The sequence below is a fragment of the Clupea harengus genome, chromosome 10, assembly GCF_900700415.2.
Source record: "Clupea harengus chromosome 10, Ch_v2.0.2, whole genome shotgun sequence".
Taxonomy (NCBI): Eukaryota; Metazoa; Chordata; class Actinopteri; order Clupeiformes; family Clupeidae; genus Clupea; species Clupea harengus.
This window is the reverse complement of record NC_045161.1, coordinates 10,573,968-10,597,307: the sequence shown is the minus strand read 5'-3', so window position 1 is coordinate 10,597,307 and position 23,340 is coordinate 10,573,968. Positions and strand designations below refer to the sequence as shown.

At 41.8% G+C, this 23,340-nt stretch overlaps 1 protein-coding gene across 1 annotated transcript; it reads left to right on the top strand.

Moving 5' to 3' along the window:
- Positions 1-3,661: 3,661 nt before the first annotated feature.
- On the top strand, positions 3,662-16,919 carry LOC105907091 (P-selectin-like). The gene is made up of 21 exons (XM_042708981.1): positions 3,662-3,868; positions 4,120-4,198; positions 5,163-5,555; positions 6,409-6,516; positions 6,645-6,827; positions 8,194-8,379; positions 9,095-9,280; positions 9,484-9,672; positions 9,860-10,048; positions 10,279-10,464; positions 10,717-10,902; positions 11,700-11,888; positions 12,076-12,264; positions 12,496-12,681; positions 12,934-13,119; positions 13,769-13,957; positions 14,187-14,372; positions 14,625-14,810; positions 15,509-15,697; positions 16,091-16,210; positions 16,318-16,919. Exons 2-21 carry the CDS (start codon positions 4,120-4,122, stop codon positions 16,377-16,379), a joined length of 3,567 nt encoding a protein of 1,188 aa, XP_042564915.1. The 5' UTR covers positions 3,662-3,868; the 3' UTR covers positions 16,380-16,919.
- The last annotated feature ends 6,421 nt before the right edge of the window (positions 16,920-23,340 follow it).

The following is a 23,340-nucleotide window of genomic DNA, read 5'->3' as shown; positions in this document are numbered from 1 at the left end:
AGCCCCATGTTCCCTGTCATCACAATCACATCACATTACATTAGCAAAACACGTCTTCATGTTAAACATCTATGTTTTTGTTATTGTGATTTCTGTGATACACAGAATTAAAGTTTGTCAAATCATATTTTAATGTTAATGTTAATGTTAACCTAACTATATCTAATTATTTTTACTGTCACATCACATCTAGGATATCCACTCTAGGTGTAATATTTGAGCACTTTCCCCCTATAATTGTATAAAGTCTGTATAAGTGACATCTTGAAATACAAAATAAAATTAGATTGAGCAAAATGCTTTCAACCACTTGAATTCAATGTGTTTTTTATGTGAAATTAGTCATCCACAATGTGAAATTAGCCAACCACAGTTACATTTAACCTACCATCAGCACCCATACACCTTTGGCTACAGGCCACTAGAGGGCAGTAAACCATATGGAAAGCGTTCCACCTGCTCCCACTTAATGAGTTGTAGAGCACTTTCCACAGAATATCTGTCATTCTAGTCTGAATATTCATGATTTATTCAATGTCGATGACTCATTTTTAGGCATTCTTCTTACTTGCTGTAAACAGTAAACATCTAATAAGCTTGTCCTGCAATACTTAAATATTCTTGCAAACATGCCAAATGCTATGGGAAAGCATTTTTTATTTTAACTTAGCAGTGGCAGGGTAGACTTTGGCATTGTGTGATATGTTCAGGGTCCGGCCCATAGTAGAGATGGTGCTGACTCTATCCCTAAAATGTTCTCTATTCCTGCGTTGATTAGAAATAGTATCAGTAGTATCATTTGAATGCCTATGTGCTCTGGTAAGTGCTCTCTCTGTTAATAAGTGTAATGTGTTTGTGGCTTTTCTCAAAGGCAAAATTGAGAAAACCAGGCAGAACATATCTTCTCAGTTACTAACAACTCAACATTTGGAATTGGCAGCAACAAAGAGAGGGGAACTCAACCTGATGTCAGAATTCAGTTTGATAGACAATGAAACTCTTGGAAAAACAGTACAGAAACTCAGATCTTCTACATGCTGCTTAGATACTTTGCCTACCAACTTGTTCAACTCACTTGGCAGCAGATGCTTAAAATTGTAAATATACTTTTACTATATATTTGTATTATTATATTATATATATATTTAGTATATTTATTATTTAACTTTAAAATGTACTTTAAAATAATTTTCTTCATCAGCTTCTTTTTTATCTTTAATTGTTCTATATATTTTTTAATGCACTTTACATTTTAATGTTCTTTCAATGCACTTTCTTCTGATGAACCTTTTAGTCCATTTCTCTACGTTGTTTTATCTGCTCGTCTGCAAGAATTGCCATTGCTTATGAATTGTGCTATTTAAATAAACCTGCCTAGCCTTGCTTGCGCTGACACCCTCCAGAGTCCAGTCTCTAGTCAGTCTCCAGGACAGGGCTCTGTGAGCAGGTGTCCACACACTTTTGGGATTTTGGTGCATGCGGAACTGCTTTACTACCGGCTCTCCAGTTCCATTGCAGCCTGGGCCAGCAGCTGTGCAGGGCTGCACAACTGCACAACCTGCCAACGGGCTACTGGGAGCAACACAACTCCCCCTGCTGTGGAATATCTTAAATCTTAACTAATCAAACATCTAATCTTAACGTATCAAAATATGTGAAATAGCTAGCGAATCTTTCTTTTGGGGAATTAATGGATTCAATATGCATCAATATGCATAGCATTTAGTCTTACATTTAACAATGTCTGATGTCACCTTTTTTAAGTTTCCCATATGCATTCAATATGCAGAGCATTTAGTGCTACATTTAAAAATGTTTGATGTCACCTTTTTTTAAGTTTGTCAGTGAAAGAGACAAACTGCTTTATTACACTCATGCCATACATTATTTGCTCTATCAAGGCCACGCACAGGCCAACCTATTTCAGGAAGTGTGCCTTGCTCTTTCGGGAAACAGTTTGGAGGATTGATGCAACTCTTTAAGAATTGCAAGTTGCAAGTGCTCAACAGTTTATAGGTTGTGTCAGTATTTGACTTCCTGATCAAATGCAGACAGGAGCAGAGGGCCTATTAATGGCCAGATGTTTTTGTGGCTGTTTTTGTACATCATATCAGAGGTTTTTTTTTTTACACCTGGCATTAAAATGCTTCTGGTACCCAGATGGTATCTAGATATGATGTGAGTTTAACCAGATTACATTTACACCTAGTATTAATATGTGTCTCCAGTGTCCACACGCTTTGTCCCGCTCACGCCACATACTAATCTCATTTGCACGGGTCCAAAAAACTACAAACAAAACCTTGCTGGTTTGGAACAATCGTGCACGATTATATACTTCTGCCTCCGTAGTAGTAGTAGTATGTGGGTGCAAATTTACACTTGTGTTCAATGTGGTCACAATGCGTCCCTGACCACCTCAGGAGGTGGTTTGACCAATCGGATCTCAATCCGTCCTCAATTACATTTGTACATTCATGTGGTCAAGCACTATCTGATTGCAATCCGATTACCCGAAGCGCATTTTAAACACAGGTGTAAAAAGCCCCAGAGAAACGACAATAAAATCAGAAATTACTATTTCTGTGTGACATTAGCGATGAAAGCCCCGCTATGTGATGATCCTGGTTCCATTGGCCTTGATCCATGCACGGCTTTTCAGGTTGTCACCAAGCACAAATAGTTTAGCCAAAATTAAAGAAAAATGAAGTGGATTCTCTACAGCATGTTGTCATATTTCACAAGACTCACACAACAAATTCCTAGAAATATTACAACTGAGAATGCATCAACAGGAGTTACTGTTGTTAGGATGAAGGCCAACTCCCAGGCTGAGGGACACTGCTAGGCTGACCCAAACGATGTGACGATAAGGTTGGCATGAAGACAAATAACAAAACGAGTTCATATGAATAGTGTGTATTATGTGTAGTAATACATATTGAGTGTGAAGAATGGGGCAGACTCCCCATTAATGATTGGCATATCTGACATCTGCTGTAACCAAATCGATAAGCTTGATTTATTCAAGTTGCTGTCTAGTCATCTACCTGGTAGACAATTTGCGGAAGGGCAAAATGAAAGCACTCTTTTGATCAATCAGCTCAGCCAGCTCTATTTTTTCAGTGCAGAAAAAAATCTTGTTGTAATCGCATGAACAAACAGCTGACTAGCTGTTGCAATCCACACCTGGCCTTTAGGGTAGCTATTTAAATCAGCTAATTCATGCTTGCAAGAGAGTCTAGTGCAAGCAAGAGACAGTATAGTGTATATAGCCCAATTTTCTTTTAAATAACCACAGTGAGTTTGTGAAACCCTCTGTTTTTTCTTCACACATCGCATCCTGGTGATAAGGCCTGTAACAGCAGGAAATGAACTCCACCCTCATTTTTCTATATTCTCTTCTTACTTCACACACCTACATTTGCATGTAACATAAAGGAAATCAACAACAAGAACATTGATTTTTGCAAAAGGTTCTGCTGAAAGTTACATTTAATTTAATTTTATTTTATTTTATTACACTGGGATGGTAAAAGAAAATTGAGAAAATAATGTTCTACTTGGTCTGCATCTCTCTCTCTCTTTCTCTCTCTCTCTCTGTGTGTGTGTGTGTGTGTGTGTGTGTGTGTGTGTGTGTGTGTGTGTGTGTGTGTGTGTGTGTGTGTGTGTGTGTGTCGCCTAAGTGATTGTCTATGTTCTGGGAAACACCCCACCAATTGCATCTAGTTTCCTCTGGATGTTGCATTAAAAGAGTAAGGAAGATTGCAAAACGTCTTTTTTGTACGGGGACTAATACGGGCTAATAGTCTGCTCAGCTCAAGAGTGTTTGAATGCTGAATCTATCAAGACATCTGTCTGTGAAAAGGTAAGATTATATTACTGTCATATTAAGAGCAGGCCTCTCACAGGGCCTTTAACTCAATATGAATTTACATAGGAATAAATACATTCCTATGATCTATGAATAAAATTGGTTGGATGTGAACAATCCTTTCCACTCACCTGCTGGGAGTTCATGTAGAGGCATCAATAAAGCAGAAACTGGGAGAGTCTGTCTTGATGTACATATTCATTTCATGTATTATTTATGTACATGTAATATAGACATCTTTGCAGATGTGTTCTTGGATACTTCAACAACACCCATCCTTGCTGAATGTAGTACTGGGGATTACTTTCATCGCTATAAGTCATGGTAAGCCATTCCCAATGACATTGGATCTTCACTTTAACATCAAACAAACTGGAAACACGACACATCTGGAAACATCTGGAAACAAAACGAGAAGTGACATAACCTTACAATGTTTTCTCAAACTGTGTTCTTGTCAGATTGATATATTGATCGGCACGTTATTTTTTTGAGGCATCTGTGTCAATCAAATTTAGCCAACATTTAAATTAGACGCTTAATCTTTCTGCTTTCTCATTGACTCAGTTGGCCTTCTGTTTAATGTAGTCTGTAATAATAGTTTTTGGAGATCACGAGGGTGCAATATAAAATCTAGGTCTTCTATAATTATTACTAAGTTACCTCACTCACCCCTACTTTTCTACTGTTTGCAGGTACATTAGGCTACTGTTATGTAGGATAAAAACACATTTGAAGGATTTCGGGGGAATGTCAACATTTGGATATGCAATCACTTAAAGCTCCATTACGCGAGAATTGGCATTTTTTGCTCCTGAGCTCCCCCTAAAGTTGCGTTGTGTAGCTCACTTTTACACCGCTGTCATGAATACAAATCGGGCTTGCACTAAGCTACTTGTTGACACCAACTACAGAATAGTCATGTCTACTTGGGCCCGTTTGTTAATTCGGCATTCTGAAAATACTTTAGGCTCTGTAGACCTAGTTAAAAAATTGAGAATTCCATTTCTCAATGAAATAACAAACTGTCATCATTTTAGCCTCTGATATAGGATTTTAGCGATTAAGAACATCATTCTTGACAGTGTGTGCTAATGCCCTTTGCTTTGCTTTGCTTTGCTGTTTGGTACAGTGACTCACTGGTTTGCTGAAATAGATCAATAATCATCTGGAATATTTTCTAATTATCAATGCATGAAAAAGGCACATATATATTTGCCTTAGTTTAAAAAAAAGAACCCAGGAAGTTTAATCAGGTCGTATTATATTATATCTGCTCTGTCGTCAGACTTGGTTCTGAGTAGAATGGGTGTCCAGGCCTGGACCTACAATTACACAACAAAAACGCCCCTGGACTGGGAGTCGTCTCGTCGCTACTGCCGGGAGCACTTCACTGACATGGTGGCGATCCAGAACAAGGCTGAGATCACATACCTCAACCAGGTGCTGCCTCGTAACCCCAGCTACTACTGGATCGGCATCCGGAAGGTTAAGGAGACATGGACCTGGGTAGGCACCAAAAAGGCCCTGACACCCGAGGCAGAAAACTGGGCCACAGGGGAGCCCAATGACTTGGGTGACGGGCAAGACTGCGTGGAGATCTACATCAAGAGAGAGAAGGACACTGGAAAATGGAATGATGAGAACTGCAAGAAGAGAAAGGGGGTTATCTGCTACACAGGTTAGAACAACATTTATTTATGAAATAAAACAAACAAAACAATCTGCTCAGTCATTGGCATACTGAAATGTAGACTCTAGTCATTGAAGAGGTAGACTATCAAAATGTGACCCAGTGCTGTGATATCTTTAAAATGTGGATTTTGTGTTTGAGGGTCAAGATACAATTCTTAGGCATCTTTAGGTCAGTTTCCAACATAACGAGGGAGCTAAACACCTATCTCCTTGTATGGTCTGCCATTTAGCTACAGCCTTCAATAAATTAGAACATACTATCTTGGTGTTGGTATTTGCCTTACTACCTTCATAATATGGTTTGTTGAATTTGTATCTGCTATGTCATGTGTCATCATCTGTCATGATTTACACCTCTTTAGTAGTATAATTGAGGGCTGACAATCTGTATGAGAGTCACTGGAGACACTGGAGAGGCATCACAGGAACATCTGGGAGCAATGAGCACAGAGACTCCAAACAGCAATTTATATCTGATGGCATAAGAAGACTTTGAGTTCTATTTTAGTCTGTTCTGCAACTTTTACAGTTATTTTGTTGCCTACGCAACTCTGATTTATTTAATCTATTTTCTTTGTTAATCAATAAATGAATCAATACATCTTTATTTTCAGTATAGTTCAGTTTAGAAACACAACACAATTAAAACAACTAAAGCTAAAAGCTAAAAGTTGTTTTGTTTCCCAACAGTCAGTAGATTAGATGACGACCACATTTTAAAAAGATCAATCCTGGACAAATATTCAGACAAACACTGTTTGACACCCCCCATTAATAACGCGTATGAGTTGATGAACAGAAGAGTTGACCATAGGGCTTTTGCGTTGTTTCCCCTGTAGCCTCCTGCTCTGAGGGCTCTTGCAGTAAGTATGGGGAGTGTGAGGAGACCATTGGAGCCTTCAGGTGCAGATGTGAGCCTGGCTTTGAGGGAGCTCGCTGTGAGAGGGGTGAGTGTGTCACTGAAACTTGCCTCACATCACCTGTCTCACGCACTCTCATCAGTATGAAAGTGTGTTTACTACATTTGTGTCCATTTAGTCTTGAATGCTGCATTGATTTGCCCATTCTCTCTCAGCTGTTGCATGTGGACCAGTGCATGCTCCAGATGGCTCGATGACCTGTCGCAATCCCTTTGGAGAGAACCGCTACAACTCCAGCTGCCAGATCCACTGCAAACCCGGCTGGAAGCCGCTGAGGGCTGCACAGACACGCTGCCTGGCCACTGGACAGTGGGACCAACAAACGCCCTTTTGCCAAGGTGGATCTGTAGCTCATTCTAAAATTCATTCTAAAATGTAAACATGATTTAAATGCAGATGTGAGGCAAGCTCACATCCAAATGGCATGCTAGATGTTTGATGAAATACTGTATATAACATTTAATGTACGTGTTTTGACTGTTTAAGGAATGAATGATTGGTTACAAATGTATGATTTGATTTATAAACTGGTAGTTCAGTTTATCTTTTAAAATATCGAGTATGATATTTAGTTCGATGAACAATAGCATGTATGTTTTTCAGTGAATGAAAAAAATGACTGTAAAAAGTGTGGATGCCATGAGCACTTAAAAAGTGATCATCATCTCATCAGAATGAAGTGGTTAGAAAGCAAAGAGGAGACGTTCTTTAACCAACATGTGCTTTAACATTATGAAAAAAATGTCTAGAAGTGAATAGCTTACACTTTGTTTGGATAAGCCCAGATTCATGCTTGCCAAGCAATGACTTAACTCACATGTACATGATTGGGTATTGGTGAAGCAATAAACCAAATCTGGATAGGCCCGAGGTGCTGTGGGCAAACCTGTTCCACCCCATGTGTAACTCTGGCTAAATTTTTCAATCTTCAAACATCAAACAGGTAACCCTCAAGAAGGAGTGTGCAGTAGACCTAGGCCATGCTCCATTTGGCCAGATCAACTAAATATAATCTAATGTGTGTCTGTCAACTCATCGTATTTATTAGACTAAATAGGTCCTGTGCTGTTAAAAATAGATTGCCTCACACAAGCTTGAGGAAACTGATGCGCCAGTCACTGTCATCAAATTTAATGAAGATTTCATACTGTACACACTTTTAACAGTCATTGGTATGGAATGATGGACTGAACTCTTCACTGCTTGACCTGCAGCTGTAGAATGTCCAGCCATGACTAATGCCCCCAGTGGAGGATGTGTGAACTGCAACCACCCCAATCTGCATGTTTTAGGCACGGTTGTCACTCTATAACTCACTCTGTTGCTTTACTAAAAAGCTTAGTCACCCAGTATATCATTGACCAACGGTCGACATTTTTGCTGTGCATCTGCAGAGTGCTTTGGGGAAGTGTGCCCTGCCAGTTTGGAGGAGTTATGCAACTCACGCAAATTATTTCACAGACCTCTGGCGCCATACAGTTACAGAGGGAAACATCTTGGCAAGAGCAATCACACAGAAGCCATGTTTAGCAACACAGCAAAATATCAACTTCAAAACTGACCCAAGAGCCAGAGTCTGTCAGAGAATGTGTGTGTGTGTGTGTGTGTGTGTGTGTGTGTGTGTGTGTGTGTGTGTGTGTGTGTGTGTGTGTATTTGAGGTCTGTGCGTTTGTGTGTGTTAACCATGCATTTCCTTCGTTTTAGTGATAACCTGCAAACCTCTGCTGGTGCCCTCTGGAGTTGACTTCACCTGTGAAAACCCACTGGGCGACTCATCCTGCTACTCCACCTGTGATTTCTCGTGCAAGGAAGGTCACACTCTCAGGGGTCCGCCCAGGCTCACCTGTCTCCCCTTGGGAGTCTGGACAGGAGAAGCACCTGTGTGTGAAGGTGTGTTTTGCTCGGGGGTTAGTTGCTGGAGAGTTTAAGATACTGAGGGCCTCATTTACTAACATTGTGATCCATAGATCCTGAGCAGCAGCATACAAATTTCTCGCAGGCACATAGTTTTATTTAGCAGCTGATATGTCATGCTAAAACACCTCTTGTTTCGTTACTAATACATAATTAGGCGCACTTTACGCATCTCCTCCCATCTCTTTGCGACGAACACCCACTTCCCAGCAGCGGTAATCTGCGCTTTTACTCAGGTGCGCCTCATTTGGAAATACGGTTTTATGGCTTTACCCGCTATTTTACACCTGAAATGGGCGCAATCCTGTTAGTAAATGGGGCCCTGAGATGGCTGACAATAAAGACTCAGATGGGTTATGAATAGTAGGCTTCACAGAACATGATGAAAAAGCAAGAAAACAGTTACATGAATCAAGGCAGAGGCACTGGTTTCAAATTACAAGCTCTATCCTATCACACAGTTCAGGATCATGAAATACATTCATGTACAGTAGATTATGTGTTCTTTAGACAATTCCCAATGGCCAGTAATACCTCTCAATCAACCTTCATGACCACGTTGCTTAAATTATTAAACTCCATAGCCAGTCACACTTCAATGGCTAAAGTGACAATGTCTTTGTGAAAATGCACAGCATATTATCCATTATGTTGATCTGAAATATCTGCATTGTCTTTTTACATACTGCAGTTGTGCATTGTCGGCCACTACATTTCCCTTTTAATGGCAAGCTAAGGTGTCAGGACCCTTTGGAGGAGTTCAGCTACAACTCTACCTGCTGGTCAGAGTGTGATAGTGGCTTCGACGTTAAAGGAAACAACTCCACCCACTGCTCCGCCCAAGGAGTGTGGAGCCATAACCTTACTGGTTGCCAAGGTAAACAAACCGTAACCCAAACAGTGACCCCTGGTGTGCAGTGTACTTAAAGACACCCTCATCAAACAACAACCACTTTTGTGGTATCAAATAAAAGTGACATAATCATTACTAAAATATACCAGTGTTGTCCATGGGTATTACTGAAATTTGACTGTCATTCCCCTGTGAGTTTAAAGCACGTATTGATTTATATGTTGCAGTTGCAGTAAAGTGTGACAAATTAAAAGCCCCACCTAATGGCAAGCTCCAGTGTCAGGACCCTTTCGAGAAATTCAGCTACAACTCCACCTGCTTGCCAGAGTGTGATAGTGGCTTCACCATCAAGGGAAGCACCTCCACCCGCTGCTCTCTCCAAGGGAAATGGACCAAACCCCTTCCTGTTTGCCAAGGTAAAGAAACTTTCACCCAACAATGAAAAGCTTATATTATCTCTTTGTCTGTCCAAAACTACTTAGTTGGCCACCACTGCATGAACTGGTCAAACCTTAGTCACCTCAGCATATCCTACATCGGCACTCTGACTGTAGTTACCACTCCTGGCTTCTTATGTCTTTACTTTGCTTTCTCATACTTCAGCTGTGGAGTGTCCAGAGGTGTCTGTTGCACCCAGTGGAGGAACTGTGAACTGCAGCCACCCCATTGCTCTCCACAGCTTCACCTCCACATGTGAATTCAGGTGTAATGAGGGCTTGCTGCTTCAAGGAGCTCAGAGAATAGAATGTGACCATACAGGCCAGTGGACACACAGAGCCCCCACCTGCAAAGGTACAGAAATCTTGTGGTCAACAGAGGTGTATATTCACTAGTGAGCAGGAGAGAGATACAAATAATGCTCGATGTTAGAGCGCTATAATGTAGTATATTATGCTCAGCATACATACATGCAATATTCATGAAAATGTACAAAATATACAGAACATTGTCCATGGATATTGATTGAGTCAGTTGTCTTTCCCATATGGGTTTTACAGAATGTGCTGACTTCTATGTTGTAGTTATACAGTGTGACCAATTAAAAGCCCCACTTCATGGCAAGCTAAGGTGTCAGGACCCTTTGGAGAAGTTCAGCTACAGCTCCACTTGCTGGTCAGAGTGTGATACTGGCTTCACCCTCAAAGGAAGCAACTCCACCCACTGCTCTGCCCAAGGCCAGTGGAGCCACACCCTTCCTGTTTGCCAAGGTAAACAAACCGTCCCCAAACAGTGACCCCTGGTAGGCATATGCCATATGTATTTATAGTCTATGTGGCATCATGTACTGTATGTGCTGTTTTATATGTTATAGTTGTACTGCACATACTGTATATTATGTGTGTGCATGAAAAGTGAAATAATCAATACTATGTAGTACAAAGTGTTGTCCATGGGGATGAATTACATATTACTGCCTTTCACATGTGGGTTTACAGGATGTACTTCCTTTTGTGTTGCAGTTGTAGCGTGTGAACAATTAAATGCCCCTTCTCAAGGCAAGCTACAGTGTCAGGACCCTTTGGAGAAGTTCTGCTACAACTCCACCTGCTGGTCAGAGTGTGATACTGGCTTCACCCTCAAAGGAAGCAACTCCACCCACTGCTCCGCCCAAGGCCAGTGGAGCAACACCCTTCCTGTTTGCCAAGGTAAACAAACCGTCACCAAACAGTGACCCCTGGTGGGCAAACACCATAGAAATATATAAAGTGTACTTAAAGACACAGTCATCAAGCAACAACCACTTTTGTTGTGCACATATACCATACGCATTGTTTGTATGTTTTTTATACACAAATATGTATCAAATAAAAGTGACTTATTATACGGCTCTTCAGAATGTTCCAAAAAGTACCGTTGATTTGAATGGGCCATCCCAACGTTCGCAGGTGAATATTTCCTGATATTCACCGCTGCAAATAGATATTGGCCGCTGTCATTGGCAACGGGTTTTGTGCTTCTAATTCACATCTTTCATATCATTCCGCAAGTAGTCCGGTCATTTAACGTAACAGACTCATTGTAATTTGAAGTCAGCAAGTAATGGGTTGCTACGCAACACCTGAAACTTAAAAGTTCTATTTGCTTGAAGAACTATTTTTTCTTAGCTGAAATCACGAAACGGCCACTAAGTCATTAAAAATAGGTATTTTGGAGGAATGTCTTCTAATGTTTTGGCAAGTAACCGTATAATAAGCGGGATAATGTATTGTCCGTCGGTCATTATCCAAAAATAAATCCCTTCAGGACGAAACAACACCCCTCTGCTGCGCGTCGGGTGCTGTTCGCCCCGTCGGGATTTATTTTTGGATAATGACCGACGGACAATACATTATCCCTTACATAATCATTACTAAAATATACACGCTGCTGTCCATGGGTATGACTGTCATTTGACTGTCTTTCCCCTGTGAGTTTATAGCATGTATTGATTTATATGTTGCAGTTGCAGTAAAGTGTGACAAATTAAAAGCCCCACCTAATGGCAAGCTCCAGTGTCAGGACCCTTTCGAGAAATTCAGCTACAACTCTACCTGCTGGTCAGAGTGTGATAGTGGCTTCACCATCAAGGGAAGCACCTCCACCCGCTGCTCTCTGCAAGGGCAATGGACCAAACCCCTTCCTGTTTGCCAAGGTAAAGAAACTTTCACCAAACAATAAAAAGCTTCTATTATCTCTTTGTCTGTCCAAAACTACTTAGTTGGCCACCACTGCATACACTGGTCAAACCTGAGTCACCTCAGCATATACTACATCGGCACTCTGACTGTAGTTACCACTCCTGGCTTCTTATGTCTTTACTTTGCTTTCTCATACTTCAGCTGTGGAGTGTCCAGAGGTGTCTGTTGCACCCAGTGGAGGAACTGTGAACTGCAGCCACCCCATTGCTCTCCACAGCTTCACCTCCACATGTGAATTCAGGTGTAATGAGGGCTTGCTGCTTCAAGGAGCTCAGAGAATAGAATGTGACCATACAGGCCAGTGGACACACAGAGCCCCCACCTGCAAAGGTACAGAAATCTTGTGGTCAACAGAGGTGTATATTCACTAGTGAGCAGGAGAGAGATACAAATAATGCTCGATGTTAGAGGGCTATAATGTAGTAATATTATGCTCAGCATACATACATGCAATATTCATGAAAATGTACAAAATATACAGAACATTGTCCATGGATATTGATTGAGTCAGTTGTCTTTCCCTTATGGGTTTTACAGAATGTACTGACTTCTATGTTGTAGTTATACAGTGTGACCAATTAAAAGCCCCACTTCATGGCAAGCTAAAGTGTCAGGACCCTTTGGAGAAATTCAGCTACAGCTCCACTTGCTTGTCAGAGTGTGATACTGGCTTCACCCTCAAAGGAAGCAACTCCACCCACTGCTCCGCCCAAGGCCAGTGGAGCCACACCCTTCCTGTTTGCCAAGGTAAACAAACCGTCACCAAACAGTGACCCCTGGTAGGCATATGCCATATGTATTTATAGTCTATGTGGCATCATGTACTGTATGTGCTGTTTTATATGTTATAGTTGTACTGCACATACTGTATATTCTGTGTGTGCATGAAAAGTGAAATAATCAATACTATGTAGTACAAAGTGTTGTCCATGGGGATGAATTACATATTACTGCCTTTCACATGTGGGTTTACAGGATGTACTTCCTTTTGTGTTGCAGTTGTAGCGTGTGAACAATTAAATGCCCCTTCTCACGGCAAGCTACAGTGTCAGGACCCTTTGGAGAAGTTCAGCTACAGCTCCACCTGCTGGTCAGAGTGTGATACTGGCTTCACCCTCAAAGGAAGCAACTCCACCCAGTGCTCCGCCCAAGGCCAGTGGAGCCACACCCTTCCTGTTTGCCAAGGTAAACAAAACGTCACCAAACAGTGATCCCTGGTGGGCAAACACCATAGAAATATATACAGTGTACTTAAAGACACCGTCATCAAGCAACAACCACTTTTGTTGTGTACATATACCATACGCATTGTTTGTATGTTTTTTATACACAAATATGTATCAAATAAAAGTGACACAATCATTACTAAAATATACACGCTGCTGTCCATGGGTATGACTGGCATTTGACTGTCTTTCCCCTGTGAGTTTATAGCATGTACTGATTTATATGTTGCAGTTGCAGTAAAGTGTGACAAATTAAAAGCCCAACCTAATGGCAAGCTCCGGTGTCAGGACCCTTTCGAGAAATTCAGCTACAACTCTACCTGCATGTCAGAGTGTGATAGTGGCTTTACCATCAAGGGAAGCACCTCTACCCGCTGCTCTCTCCAAGGGAAATGGACCAAACCCCTTCCTGTTTGCCAAGGTAAAGAAACTTTCACCCAACAATGAAAAGCTTCTATTATCTCTTTGTCTGTCCAAAACTACTTAGTTGGCCACCACTGCATGAACTGGTCAAACCTGAGTCACCTCAGCATATACTACATCGGCACTCTGACTGTAGTTACCACTCCTGGCTTCTTATGTCTTTACTTTGCTTTCTCATACTTCAGCTGTGGAGTGTCCAGAGGTGTCTGATGCACCCAGTGGAGGAACTGTGAACTGCAGCCACCCCATTGCTCTCCACAGCTTCACCTCCACATGTGAATTCAGGTGTAATGAGGGCTTGCTGCTTCAAGGAGCTCAGAGAATAGAATGTGACCATACAGGCCAGTGGACACACAGAGCCCCCACCTGCAAAGGTACAGAAATCGTGTGGTCAACAGAGGTGTATATTCACTAGTGAGCAGGAGAGAGATACAAATAATGTTCGATGTTAGAGGGCTATAATGTAGTAATATTATGCTCAGCATACATACATGCAATATTCATGAAAATGTACAAAATATACAGAACATTGTCCATGGATATTGATTGTCAGTTGTCTTTCCCTTATGGGTTTTACAGAATGTACTGACTTCTATGTTGTAGTTATACAGTGTGACCAATTAAAAGCCCCACTTCATGGCAAGCTAAAGTGTCAGGACCCTTTGGAGAAATTCAGCTACAGCTCCACTTGCTTGTCAGAGTGTGATACTGGCTTCACCCTCAAAGGAAGCAACTCCACCCACTGCTCCGCCCAAGGCCAGTGGAGCCACACCCTTCCTGTTTGCCAAGGTAAACAAACCGTCACCAAACAGTGACCCCTGGTAGGCATATGCCATATGTATTTATAGTCTATGTGGCATCATGTACTGTATGTGCTGTTTTATATGTTATAGTTGTAATGCACATACTGTATATTCTGTGTGTGCATGAAAAGTGAAATAATCAATACTATGTAGTACAAAGTGTTGTCCGTGGGGATGAATTACATATTACTGCCTTTCACATGTGGGTTTACAGGATGTACTTCCTTTTGTGTTGCAGTTGTAGCGTGTGAACAATTAAATGCCCCTTCTCACGGCAAGCTACAGTGTCAGGACCCTTTGGAGAAGTTCAGCTACAGCTCTACCTGCTGGTCAGAGTGTGTTAGTGGCTTCATCCTTAAGGGAAGCAACTCCACCCAGTGCTCCGCCCAAGGCCAGTGGAGCCACACCCTTCCTGCTTGCCAAGGTAAACAGTGACCCCTGGTGGGCAAACACCATAGAAATATATACAAGTGTACTTAAAGACACCCTCATCAAACAACAACCACTTTTGTTGTGTACATATACCATATGCATTGTTTGTATGTTAGAGTTTTTATACACAAATCCAAGGGGAATGGAGCCACACCCTTCCTGTTTGTCATGGTAAATAAATCTTCATAAAAAATGATATCACTATTCAACGTCATGTGATGTGTAAGCTTAATGAGTTGTGTGCTATTTGTCACATATAGTGCACTTGATAAGTATCTCTAACTCTTATCTTTTTTTAAATGTAATATTGTATTATTTATTGTATTTTTTTAGTGAAGTTAACTTGGACAACTAGTGATTGTGTTTCAATGTTTAAGCAGTGAATATAAGGTGTGGTAGGGGTTGTAGGCATGAACATCAATCTAAAATGTTGCCGAAGTTACTAACAGGGTCAGGTCCTGTCCTGCATGGGGTAGTTTTTACTCAGAGGCCACTTCAGTGCATTGTTCAATTCGGTCACCAATCTGTGAGACACGTAGCTTCTGATTCCAAGAAACTGTTTCTGTACTGAAATGTATAAGTAAACAATTTCTAAATAGACAGACTCTGCCATAACTAACTAACCTCCAGACAGTGTGATGAAACAGACTCTTGTTTGTTTGTTTTTTTCTTCACTTTCACATACTTCAGCTGTAGAATGTCCCAGAGTGACTAGTCCCCCCAGTGGAGGAACTGTGAACTGCAGCCATCCTATTGCCCTCCATCGCTTCACCTCCACCTGTGAATTCAGGTGCGATGAGGGATTCCTGCTCCAAGGAGCTCGCAGGACCAAATGTGACCACACAGGCCAGTGGACACCCAGGGCTCCCACCTGCACAGGTATTGTAACAGTACCCTCCCAGTGGCCTTATCACTGCAACAGAGACAGTATGAAATAAAAACAAACCTTGCTTTTGACTACATCAAAATAGCATTTTATCTCATGAGTGCCAGTTTAACTTACTGTTACATTCTAAGGAAGGGTGTGTTGGAGCTTCTAAAGATGCACTTAAAGGGGGGGGGGGCATAGTGGTATGGCTACTAAATTCAAATGACAACAAACCTTCACCAGCGTCACTGAGTAAATGTTGTGAATGTTTAAATGTTTTGTGAAAGTAAATGGCATTTACATGTCAGTCTGGGCATGTTCCAATACATGATTGCTATGAAACCAGTTTGTAGAGACGTGAGCATTGTGTTTCAATGTGTCGGTTTGTGATTCATTTGATCCAGTGAGAGAGATGTCATTGGGTGCTGCCCTGCTGATGTACACTGCAATAGGCACTGCCTCTGCCGTTGGCCTGATTGGTTTGATTGGTGTGATATATCTTGTGCGACGCGCCACCAAGAAAGGTAAGTACATAGCGAAGAAGGGATACAGTATCTCTCTGACTGTGTGATAGAAATACCTTTATATTTGTGTCTCTAAATTGTGTCCCTTCTCTCTTCTCTCCCCTCAGCCAGTAACAGTGATGGAGATACATTGTGGAATTCTGGCATCAATCCAGTATTTGAAGAGTAGTTAGAACAGAACAGAAACGTGTACTGGAGAGAGTTACAAACTGTAAATAAACATATAGATATGAAGGGCTTTTGTTTTTAAATTCATGTGTTGTAATTTCCTAGGAATAAAGATGATACAGTGTCATGAGTGATGTATTTTGAAAAGAATAAAAAGTAAAAAGTAATTTACACACCAGTGATTTACCTCAAATATAGGGTGTGATAGTGGAAACTGGCCTCATAGGGCAAGACTGTATATGGGAATTGACTAATTGTAGTCCTAAGAACATAAGTCCCTTGGTTTCACTCATCTTAATTTTCAAGAGAATGCCTGAGTTAAGTGTACAGGAGATACCGCATAGCTATTCAATCACGCACATACATTTTCCCAAGACATTTCCATTTTACGGGTCAGTTTGCACTATTAAGATGAAAATTATTGTCGGATATACAAATTCCAGATAAACAGCCATTTTCATATGTGTTGATACTGTTGTTACTGTAAGCAAAAATTCTAAATAATAAAGAGAGCTGTGAAAAAACAAAAGCTTCTTATTCGCCGCTATTCCTTGTAGCCCTATACACTGCACTGTACCTCGTCTGGAGAAAGCTTGGAAAGCCTGCTGGGAGGTCGGTCGCATACCCACTAGTCCTCTCAGCCAAGCCTGGGAGAGAAACCTCGCACTGGGCAGTAACGGCAGGGCATGCTGCCTCTGGGCATGGTGCCCAGTGCCACCTGCTCTTGCTGCGTTCCCTCTCACCCACACACGACCCTGGGGTGCAGTGGGTTCACAAAGGCAAGAACCAGGCATTTGTCTTAAGGGTTATGACAGGCAGGCAGCTCTGTGTATTTGTAATCTTTCCTAAAACTCTTTGCCTGGTGTAAACCGACATTTCGATAGAAATGGAAGAGAAATATTTCCCGAACATACATGGCCAGCATGCAACCTACTTAGCTTGAGCTGTATAGATAGCCAAATAGATCTAGTTCAGCTAAAGTAATACTAAAACAATATCCTATCCTCCATTATAGAGGAAACAAGCTGATTTCATAGGCTATAACCTCCTCACATAGACTTTTGCTGTAGTCTTCATTCAAGGAGTAGATTGTGCAGGTGAGGAATCTGACATTTCGCCATGTGTAGACTAGACTGACCTACCTAAGCTATTCAGTTATATGGTTATTTTGCATTTTTCTTTCATATAATATTAATAGGTGCAAATTTCCGCATCAGATGCGCGGTTCTTTCTGTAGAATTATGAGGAACCTTTTACTGTGCTTTTACAAAGCGCGTGCATCTGCTCGTGCGCCGTCGCTGCGTGACGCCAATTATCCCGGTTAAGAGACAGAGGGTTTGTGGTCCACGCCTGGTGCGAGAGGCGCAATAAATAACCGATCAGCTGACGGGAAGCCACTTGGCTGCCGTCAGAATAATAACGAGCCCATCGCTGCCCGCTGCGCACGTATGATATCCGTTTGATTATTTTTCCTTCGCCAAGAGTGCATTAGAGGCTCGGCGGTCCTGACAGGAGTTGCGCGTGCTGCGTAATGGAACTCGGGTTTTGTTTCACTTTGATCGCTCACCTGGATGTAGAGCATTCCTTAGTCCCATAAAACTAAAAGTAATTCTTCTTCACTGTATCCTACCTGCGTGCGTGTTTGTGTGTCCTTGTGTGTGCCAGGGAGGGCAATAGCTCCTTTCTGAGAATTGTTTTAATTCCCTGGAGATATAAACCACTGGCCTTAATTACTCATGCATCTTCAATTGCTGAAATAATTGACGTTTTATTAGGCCTATTTAGATGGCACCGGGAAGGCTGGCTTGTTACCTCCATCATCGTATTTGCAAGCACGTTATTAATAGAGTTTGTCCCTGCGATGTTGTCCAAACCATAACAACGTTTAAAAACGTGAATTGATCTTCTTCAGTCTTACTTTGTACTTGAGGCCTTTTGCGGGCATCTGTGGGAGTGGGAGCACTGATGGTCTCTTCAAAAACCGCCTGATATCCATGGCTAATTAATCCATTCCGAACAGGTAGGCAGGCAGGCTAATCCACAACGTGTATGTGTTTACATACTTCCTGGATCCTGATTGGTGTCGCTGCCGCAGCCAAGGCACCGATTGGAGGGTCACAGACCATAATACAGCGCAGATGAAAATGATTCAGACTACAGCGTTTATATGTTCAACAATTTGAAATGTAGGTGTTTTAAAATGACACCAAATTTATTTCTGATTATTCCAACGGCAGAATACAAGGCCCAGGGAACTTTGAGGTGCGTAAACGGCACTTACAGGTGCGTAAACGATATTTAGAGGTGCGTAAACGCTATTTCCAAAATTCCAGAGGTGCGTAAACGGCGTTTACCCTCCACTACAGCCCTGATTGTAAACGATGCTACTAGTGGAGGCGGCAAGGTGCTCAGTGTTGCCAGATTGGAAATGGCGTAATGTATGAAAGGGTCAAAATGATCGTATTTGGAGGATAATTATCATATCTGGCAACACTGGGAAGGCGGTCGACCAATGACAGTTCGCGCTACAGTCAGAGCTCGCGCAAGAAGCTGGAACGTAAGGGAGATACCCTTTCATAAACTTGTAAGGACGTAATAACTAGTTTGTGAAAGACCCAGACAAACACAAATATCCTACAAGGCAAAATCCCGGACGATTTTGGAATCCCTGCCGGACGCATTTTTTAGGTCTCGAAAAGAGGACATGTCCGGGTAAAAGAGGACGTCTGGTCACCCTACCTTAACGTTGTTTAATCATGGAAATTAATGCTATAGTTAATTAGACACATCTTTATATACACTGCAATACATATGCACACATGTTCATGCAGACACACACACACACACACACACACACACACACACAGACACACACACACACACACACACACACACACACACACATACACACACCCACACCCACACACACACACACACACACACACACACACACAACACACCCACCCACACACACACACACACACACACACACATACACACACCCACACCCACACCCACACACACACACAACACACCCACCCACACACACACACACCACACACACACACACCACACACACAGAGATTCCTCTGATCAGAAGCCATGTATGGCGCTACCTGCCTGAGCTGATTGACAGGCAGGTGGATTGTTCGTGCCCAGCGGTGAGGGCCGGCTGCATCAGAGGCTCTGATTTCAGGCTAGGGAAATGCGAGCCGGCCCAGAGAGCCAGTGGGGTCAGCTCTGGGCCATGGAGGCGGGTGGGCCACTCTGAGATGGGGAACACTTCACATCAGAACGGCATGACCCCCGCCCTGCATACAACCCATCCACCATCAGTTCCCCCGACCCAACGATACAGCAACCCCCACCTCACCCCTCCCCAGCCGCCACCCCACCCTTGCCCAGAACAGGCACATTCCATAGGGCAGTGTTCAAGCTCTGGCAGGGTGGGTGGTCCAGGAGTGGAGGAAAAATGGGGGAAGAAAAATTCCTGAAAAATGCAGGTAGGAGCCCAGCTATGCAAGGAGTTAGTCTCTGTACCTGAAGCATCTCCCTCTTGATCTTGTGTGTGATCATGTGTATATGCATGTGTGTTTGTGTTTGTGTTTATGTATGTGTGTGTGTGTGTGTGTGTGTGTGTGTGTGTGTGTGTGTGTGTGTGTGTGTGTGTGTGTGTGTGTGTGTATGTGTGTGAGTGTCATGTGTATGTGTGTAAGCATGTACGTGTGTTTGTGTGTGTGTTTGTATAATGAATGACTGTGAGATGTGCTGGGCTGATAAGATGTGCTGATGGACTGACCTGACCAGTGCCGCCGCTCCCATAACGCGCACTACGCGCTGTGCGTAGGGCACCAAGTCCTGAGGGGGCACCAAAAAATAGGCAACTGAAAAATCATCATAGTTATAATAATTATAATCCGATATTATTTCAGTATAGAAATATTAGGCACCTTTTAGGCATGTATATCACAAAGCAGGCAGAACAAGAGATATATTTAATTGCTCAAAAAAGTTACGATGGTGCCCCCCCCCCCCCCCCCCCCAAAAAAAACCATATACACCCTCAACTTCCCAAGCTCGCCGCTGGTGCCCTTTCCTATCTCAGTGGCATGACGAACTTTGACAGTAGGCTAGGTGAACTTTTCGAAAATGGTCTCAAAAAGACAACAGGAGTCTGAAACTGTGAGATGATGCCCGTGCATCACTTTCAGGTAAGTCCATGTTTAATCATTGTTAAATACGGGAAATGTGCTGCTAATTTAATACACCTCGAACTAGCTGACGTTATTGCTAATGTTGGCACACTCAAATATGAGTCATTCCACGCCAAACGTACCAATTTAAGGACATTTCCCCACTCGACCGTCTCAGATTTGGCTGAAAAAAATTCAAGGTCGTTCATACACTTCTTAATAGGTATAGTCCCAAATATTAGCTCTCTACTCCCAATAGTTTTGTCACAAAAAGATGTTTTAGGGGGGAGGGGGTGCCTGTACTTAAGACGCTTTTTTAGCAGCGTTTTCTGAAGAGCCATTTTCAAATTGCTATTACTAGAAAAGTATTTAAGCTAGCTCCTTCAAACTTTCCGAATTTTACCCTACACTTTGTTGCAGCATCTGTGAAGGCCTGTGGGAAGCGCAATGTTAAAGCTATACAAAAACTGTCCCTATGTGAGGAATGGTCTGGAAGATATTAAAGCTTGAAAATGGATGAAAACACATTTTGTGCAATTTTTGGCAAGCTATAGCAAAAAAAATGACAGCATTTACCAACATGAAACAATTTTATTTTGGAAAGATTAGATATTTGTTGTTAACATATCAGAAATGTGTGATGGTGTTCTGCCTCGTTTTCTCAAAATATTTTTTTGAAAATATGGGATTTTTGTACACGCCCCTCAATGGCCTATGGACGCATATTCAAATGGTAACAAAAGGTACGTTTATAACACAGAGCTTAAACTGCGTTTGTGTATAAAATCTGTGTATAATGTCAAGTCTTTAGCTTTAACATTGAGCTTTCCACAGGCCTTCAAAGATGCTGCAACAGAGCGTAGAGCACCCCCTCACCCCTAAAACATCCTTTGTGACAAAACTATTGGCAGTAGAGAGCTAATATTTGGGACTATACCTATTAAGAAGTGTATGAAGAACCTTGAATTTTTTCAGCCAAATCTGAGACGGTCGAGTGGGAGCCCACTTGACATGGAATGACGCTTCTATGTCTTTGCTTTATTGGAGAAGATTGCTTACTTGTATACTTCTGCTTTTAAGTTTGTATTTATGGATGACTATTTAATTTCTAAGAAGATTTTGTACATCCCAATACTTGTGTGTATGTATGTTTTGGCTGTTTTGTGTACTGTGTTTACAAAGTAGATTTTCCTTTTTCGTTTTAATAAAATGTTAAACTGGCAGAAACAAAGTTTTTTCCTCGGGTGGGGGGGGCATCATAAAGGAGTTATGCTTAGGGCACCAAAATGGCTAGCAGCGGCACTGGACCTGACCATCACCTGTCTGACTATCTGCTGTCACCCCTGAGGTTCATCTCAGCAAAGCTGTCATCAGCAGAGGAACGGAGCAGGTTTGAGGCAATAGTTACAGTGACATCCAGAATTACAGCCACCCTTATTAAATATGAGTAAAAAAGGCTGATTAAAATCCCCCTTACTGTTTATCAAGCGTTGTCTTTATTCAGCAAATATGAGCCCGTTACCACAAGAAAAAAGTTGCAGGTGATCACAAAATAAATTTGATTCCGAAAAACATGCGTGTCGTAATTATCGGTACCCCTCTTACAAGAACACAGAAAAAGGGATTTTCGACTATTTCTCAATGCAGAGCCTCTCCAGATCTTGCTGAGTCCTGGGTCTTCTCTTGTGCACTCTCATCTTGACTTCAACCCACAGGTTTTCAATTGGATTTAGGTCAGGGGACTGATGGTCAAAGCAAAAGCTTAATTTTGTGTTCATTTAACCATTTTTGAGGGGATTTTGATGTATGCTTTGGATTGTTGTCCTGCGGGAAGATTCAACCTCGACCATGTTTTAGCTTCTTGGCAGAGGCAGCCAGATTTTGATGTAAAATCACCAGGGTACTACCTAGAAACTATAATGCCATGTAGGCAAACAATACTGCCAGGCCTCACATATCCTCCACCATATTTAATAATTGGTATTACAGTAGATGCTTTTCTCTGTAGCCATTTCCATTCCAGTGCCAAACCTACCTTTTGGTTTGTTTTTGTTTGTTTTGTCTGACCACAGCACCCTGTCCCAGATACAATTCCAATGGCGTCTGGGAAACTCCAAGGACGAAAAGATGGGAAAGGCTTCTTTCTGGCATACCTTCCAAACAAGTTTGTTAGCATGGAGGTGACGTCTTATGGTGGATTTGGAGACATGGCGACCACAAGATGCTACCAAACTCTGTCTTTTTTTTATCTTCTCTGACCATCCTCCTCACTGTGGTCGCTGATAAGACAGGCTTGCGTTATACACCAGTGAAACAGGAAATCCTTGATGACTGCTTACAATTTCCTAAACACTTATGCCAACTTTAGTTAGTTCATTTGAGCTTTAATTAGTTAAATATGTGTGGTGTCATAATTGTAACATTGTTTAGATCACTCATGCTTGCTTTATTCTCATACTAAAGTCACCTCAAATAAAGATAATACTTATTTTATATTTTAAATGTAATATTAAGATTAATAACTGATGAAGTTTAAAACCCTTATTATCTTCAGCAAGGGTGCCAATAATTCTGGAGGGCACAGGAGCTAATTGTGTAAGAAGCTTTGGAGCTCAAACATTTTAACCATACTGTAAGACTTGCATCATCCTCATAAATCCAGAAATCTAAAAGCAATTTATTTGCTTATTTTTCACACAAAAATCGCGAACTGCCTGTTTACGTCATCTGAAAGTAACTAGACAGTAACGTCAAAAAGTGTTACAATGA

Bases quoted from the DNA above. Each gene is read 5' to 3' on its own strand.
- LOC105907091 (XM_042708981.1), top strand. From the start codon at position 4,120: ATGTGTTCTTGGATACTTCAACAACACCCATCCTTGCTGAATGTAGTA. The intron at 6,517-6,644 runs GTGAGTGTGTCA...ATTCTCTCTCAG, and splicing joins GGGAGCTCGCTGTGAGAGGG to CTGTTGCATGTGGACCAGTG. The intron at 14,811-15,508 runs GTAAACAGTGAC...CACATACTTCAG, and splicing joins CACCCTTCCTGCTTGCCAAG to CTGTAGAATGTCCCAGAGTG.